The sequence below is a fragment of the Xyrauchen texanus genome, unplaced genomic scaffold (assembly GCF_025860055.1).
Source record: "Xyrauchen texanus isolate HMW12.3.18 unplaced genomic scaffold, RBS_HiC_50CHRs HiC_scaffold_785, whole genome shotgun sequence".
Classification (NCBI taxonomy): Eukaryota; Metazoa; Chordata; class Actinopteri; order Cypriniformes; family Catostomidae; genus Xyrauchen; species Xyrauchen texanus.
The window spans coordinates 5058-11019 of NW_026266781.1; the positions used below are offsets into that span (position 1 = coordinate 5058).

Genomic DNA, 5962 nt, shown 5'->3' on the forward strand with positions numbered 1-5962 from the left:
GTATTAGTGCGTACAATCGTCATATGGTGTGACATGAAAATAATTGTATATAAACTGAAAATGGATTATACCTTTCTTAAGTTACTCACTTTATCAAAGTCATTTATCATAACTAAACTGTGATCCATTATAGTTTTGTCAAAATTTATTACATTTGTGTATTATTTTCTAAAACATTGCTCAATGTGAGACCTATGCCGTCGGTCTTTCAACATATTTTCTATTTATTGTGACAAACCTTGCTAGAAAATTATAAAAATATTTGTGACTCTTGCTGATACTATTTTCTATGTATTCCATGAATATTTTCAGGTTTTATCATTAATAAAGGTATGTTATTTTCACAATTTGGAATGTCACACCAAATGATATAGTGTCACACCATATGATAATGTCGCCATGTGTCAATGCAAACCATGTATTATCCTACTTATTGGTGAGTACTGATCACTCATATGGCAGGAAATATTTAACCACTCTTAAATGCTGGAAGGTAATATTCAAATTTTATTGATTTATTTGATATTTAACAATAAAATAAACATTTTTTAAATATTGTATGAACCATATGAACATATGTTTGTGTATCAAATGTCATTTCAATTCAAAACTGGTCTGCAATATGTATTAATATAAGTAAAACAAACAATTGTTTTATATCATTTGAACCGTGAACATACAGCGTAGCTGAGTGGATCCACAAATAAATCAGTTCATCTAGACTCCATTGTACATAAGCCAGTCAAATTTGGAGAGAGTAGCAAACCGACTGCCTTGCTGAGGTTGTGATAAGCCACAAACAACTTCCTGATCTTGATAATAAATGCAGTCTCGCCTATTTGGCCAGACAAAACCATTTTTGTCTCCACGTTGTTTCATGCAGTTCACCTGCAGCCCCTCCATACTTATGGCAACAATTTGTCCCACATATGGTTTTCCTTCTTTATCTCTTCAGTGTGTGGGCTTGGTGGTGGTGATGAAGGTGGGCTTGGTGGTGGTGATGAAGGTGGGCTTGGTGGTGGTGATGAAGGTGGGCTTGGTGGTGGTGATGTAGGTGGGCTTGGTGGTGGTGATGAAGGTGGGCTTGGTGGTGGTGATGTAGGTGGGCTTGGTGGTGGTGATGTAGGTGGGCTTGGTGGTGGTGATGAAGGTGGGCTTGGTGGTGGTGATGAAGGTGGGCTTGGTGGTGGTGATGAAGGTGGGCTTGGTGGTGGTGATGAAGGTGGGCTTGGTGGTGGTGATGAAGGTGGGCTTGGTGGTGGTGATGTAGGACCTGGGACTTGATCTGGGTCTACCTGGATGTCTCCATCATAGATGGAGTTATCTGGGGGAGTCATGTTGAGTAATGCATTTAAATTTCTTCTTTTGGCTCTATATTTTGTTTGAGAATTTCTCCATATCTCCCTCAGCTTCTCTCTTCTTGACGGTGGGAGAGTCTGGATTCTAAATTTAGGCATCTCCCCTTTCTGTTTCTTTTCTTGATATCTGTTAACAGAATGGTGTGAACATTTTAACAGCTGTTCAACATTGTTTATTCTCTTCGTTTCCTAACTGCGTTCCTCTTAGTTGCACTGCCTACAGTGATGATATTTTAGCTATCATGTATTTTAGCTATCATGTATTGCCAGGCTTCAAGAAATCTGCCTCAAGGCATTTTGAATCAACAGTGAAAGCACCCTCAGACCTTTCCTATTGGTCAGCTGAATAGAAACAGACAGTTGTTGTTTACTTTTATTTTATTTTCCTCAGCAACTCCTCTCTCTTTGCAGGGTCTGAATTCAGTCTCTCCCTGTATCTCTTTGTCCTCTCTGCACTTGTCATCATTATCTGCCTCAAGTTGACAAAATAAAAGGAAATGTATGGTTTGAGATGAAGACAACATTGTTTAGACTTAAACAGCATTCTAAGGTTTCTGTGAAGGGGTCTGCTGTGTCTGTCTGATGAACTAGAAATCTGTATCACCGAATAAAACTAAACTAAACTAAACACAATCGATGGTGGATAATTACAGCTTGTATGTGATGATGGACCCGAATAAATGTTTAAAAAGACAAAACATACATTGGACTTTGTTATTTATTGTTATATATGCAGGGAATTACAATTCATATCATATGGTGTGACAATCAAATCATATGGCGTGACAGGCAGACATGTCACACCATATGATGAAGTGTCACACCATATGATGTTTTCTGCACTTAGCACAACCTTGAGTCTTGTAGCTACACATTAGCATACTAACAACATGCTAGCTATAACAAAGCAGCATAGATTTACATATAATTATGACAAATTTCTTTTGCATTTTTATAAAAAATGTGTCACACCAAAAGACATCTGGAAGTGGGACTTTTGTCAGAGTGCCAACAAGATCTGATTTATTGTAAATATAAAAATGATGACTCACCTCAGGTTGTACAGCAGCAATACACTGCTAGTTCTGTACAACATTGCTGAAGAAGGTCCTCTCCTTCCCAAGGGTGTCAAAACAGTTGCCTGTTCAAATATCCCAAAATAGTGTCACACCATATGATTTTGATTTGTGTGACAAAATCTTTTGATTAGAACTGACTCAAAACATTATGCTTGGACTTTGAAAAGAGTAGGCTCACAAATAGACATCTGTATTATTTTTCTGTATTTTTTTTTGAGAATTTTTGCATTTTTTTTTTTAGTTTTATTCAAGTTCTCACTTTGAGAAACAAGTGCCGGACAGTCACACCATATGAGTTTTGTTATGTTTGGTTGAAAATTCTGAAAAAATGAGTGATGAACTGTTTTAATGTTGAATATGTTCACATCAAGCATAATGTTCTGCACAATATTGAGAAGGTTTTTGGCAAATATATTTTTTATACATGTTTGACACTGAAGACAGCAAAACTGCCATGTCACGTCATCCACCCATATACATATTTCTGCCAAATGAAAGTAAAATATATTGTATTTGGTAACAGACACTTAAAGAGATTTGCCCTCACTACAAATAACCATGGTTTTACTACAGTAGCCATACTTTAAGCATTGTATTTGTAATCAAATAATAGTAACCATAACATTAACATGGTTATTTATTGTCATGGTGACAAAACTATAGTAAAATCAAGGTTACTATATGGAAACTACAGTATTACTGTTGTAAAACATTGGTTAATTGTATCAAAACTATGATTTATGCCAAGAAAACAATGGTGAAAACAGTCATTGATACTTCAGTCATGGCTACTACAATATTATTATAATAAAACCATGGTAATTATATGGATACTACCAGGGCCGGATTCAGCCAGCCCCACTAGGGGTGCAGGTAGAATATCAGGGGGCAAGTCATTTAACGGAACATTTAAATTTGACAAATATAGTGATTTGATTTATATTGTGATATATATCGATATGGCCAGAAATGAAAAAATATATTGTGAAATGAAAAAATCCTATATCGCCCAGCTCTAATCTATCAGCTCCTTTGATCCATTTGATTTGTCTTATAGGTTTTATGTTGGATGCCCTTCCTGACACTACCCTCTGCATTTACCCGGCTTGGGACCGGCACAAATAGGACACTGGCTTGTGCCCTGTTGAGGCTGCATTTATCTTTTTTTTTATTTATTTATTTTTTTTTATCTGTCTGTCTGTCTGTCTGTCTGTCTTGTCTGTCTGTCTGTCCTTTCGTTTTTTTATTTCAATCTTTTTTATTTCTTTTTTGGGTTTTTTTTGTTTTCATTTCTTTAGCTCTGTACACAGCATGGCTTATATCAGTCATTATAGCATCAGTCGTCTGCTTTTCTGTGCAAAAGTCCTAACAAATGCGTCCATATCTAGACCTGTTGTTATAGCCTTCTCGTGAGCCAGAATAACTAAATTTCTTTTCTCTCATGTAGCATAGTGCGTGCGGAAGGGGTAAGAACACGAGACAAAGTGGAGAAAGAGCTCTCGCATGATGCAAATGATATTCCAATCACAAGTGAGGTCACATACATGCGATGGAGCTGAGGAAAGGCATTCTTATACCTGTGTAGATATGTGCAAATGGTGGAGAGGTCTACAAACTCTACGTTCTCATCATCATTAGTCTTTTTGAATTCTTTTTCCAACATTATTTTTGCGACAAGAATCTCATTGGAAAGTTTGTCACTGTCACTTTTTGCCATTTTTTGCAGAGGACTTAACATGGCAACATCCAGAAAAGAGGGAGATTGTGGTTGAAGGCAATTAACTGCTTTCATGAGATCCAGATTGCTTTTGGAGAATCTTGTCTCCATCTCTACAATGGCGATGTCCAAAATGTTGAGAAGAGCTCTCTTCAGAGCCTGGCTAGGAGTCATGGAGTCTTCTGCATGGCCTACAGTGGACGTAACTAACGCTACCTACTGAGCAGTGAGCTCATTGTTCTTTTCTTTTAGCAGCTGGTGCAGGCATGCTGGTTAATGTCTCACTCTCCTCATCTCTCATCTGCTTCAGAGCCTGCAGAGATGCACTGACTACTTCTGAAGCACAGCACAGGTCAACAGAATGAGCCAGCAGCATAGCATTTGCAGACTTCAAGGAACCCAGAACTTTGAGGAGGAATTTTCCTATTTCAAAGAAATGATGCCTCCTTAACATCATCAACAGCCCTGATGCCTCTGTACAGATATCAACAGCAGTGGCTCTGTCCTCTGTAACCTCTGACAGGATACTCAGAATAGCATCCTGATTCTCCACAAGACACTTGGTCACATCATGGTGGCTTGTCCACCTGATCTCCAACAGTCGTTTAAGGGAGGGAACATTATAGTTCTGTGACACATAATGACGGTGAAAAAAAGAGTGCAGTGATCCTGATAGATCAAAAAAGATTTTTGCACATGGCTCTCCTTGCATTGCATGGACCACGGCCAAGTGCAGCTGGTGGTTATAGCAGTGGATATAAGGAATATCCTTCCCTACCTTCTTTTGCAATAAGGCCTGAACCCCACCTCCATCATAGCACTGACTGATAATTTCAGCTGCACTATAGCCTGAGTCAGAAAGATGCTCAAGAATTTGTGTGGTAATAAATTCAGCATTTAACTGACTGAGGTCAAGCAGGCCAATCAGGTGTTCCTCTGGAATGCCTTTACAGACAAATCTAACCATGATTGACAGATTCTCCACATTACATCTGTCCCTCGTTCCGTCACTTTTGATGTAAAACCCAGCATAATCTGCTTTGTCATAATTACCTTTTATCTGATTTAATACCATTTTGGCCAGTGTTTCAATAATTTCATTTTGTATGTTGTGAGAGGTGTATTTTGCATTTGGTGGGATGTGTTTGTTAATTTCATTAAATTTGGGGTCCTTTGCCAGTGTGTAGTCAACCATTTTTAAGAACAGTCCTGCAGAGAAATCATCATCATTTGAACTTTCCACACTGCCACGAAGTGGAAGTTCATTTACTGCTAGGAACTGAACTACTTCTCCAATTGTTTTAATATAATACCTATTTTTTTTCCATTTGTGTGGGCCCTATTAAATTACAAATGGTCTCCCCTGTGGCCTCTCTTTGGGACATTTCAGACCAGGCTTTTGCATTTTTTATGTGGCATTGACTTGATGCTGCTTTGAGAATCCCTTGTCCTTTTCCAATGCAGTTTTCCAATTAGTAAATCCTTGTTTTGTGAAAACCAAATCCCTATCATTGTTCCCCCCAAATTTCTGACACGGGAAACAAAAGCACGCATCAAGCTTTGCTGAATATTCGAGCCATGGTCTCCCACGATACCAACCTGGGCAGAATGTGCCAAAATTACGTTTGGGGAAAACCAGAGCTATGGGTTGTGACGATGCTTCAGTGTTTAAGCCTATGTTGTATTCATCCAGCAACAGCCACGGATGGGCTGGGAACGACGGGGGATTCGGTCTCTGCTGCAGCTAATGCCCTAGCAGCCTCGTTGCTGCTGCCAGTGCTAGCTTTAGCAACCAGAAATCGGCGCAT

At 38.6% G+C, this 5962-nt stretch overlaps 1 protein-coding gene across 1 annotated transcript; it reads right to left on the reverse strand.

Moving 5' to 3' along the window:
- Positions 1–494: 494 nt before the first annotated feature.
- LOC127642741 (actin nucleation-promoting factor WASL-like) lies at positions 495–4328 on the reverse strand. The gene is made up of 3 exons (XM_052125250.1): positions 3966–4328; positions 2411–2499; positions 495–1485 (listed from the first exon to the last, which is right to left on the reverse strand). Exons 1-3 carry the CDS (start codon positions 4326–4328, stop codon positions 906–908), a joined length of 1032 nt encoding a protein of 343 aa, XP_051981210.1. The 3' UTR covers positions 495–905.
- Between the last annotated feature and the right edge of the window lie 1634 nt (positions 4329–5962).

Excerpts from the sequence above, each read along its gene's own strand:
- LOC127642741 (XM_052125250.1), bottom strand. The coding sequence starts at position 4,328 with ATGACTCCTAGCCAGGCTCTGAAGAGAGCTCTTCTCAACATTTTGGAC. Across the intron at positions 2,500-3,965 it reads GCATGTATGTGACCTCACTT|GCAACTGTTTTGACACCCTT; the intron begins GTGATTGGAATA and ends ATATTTGAACAG. Across the intron at positions 1,486-2,410 it reads TTGCTGCTGTACAACCTGAG|ATATCAAGAAAAGAAACAGA; the intron begins GTGAGTCATCAT and ends TTCTGTTAACAG.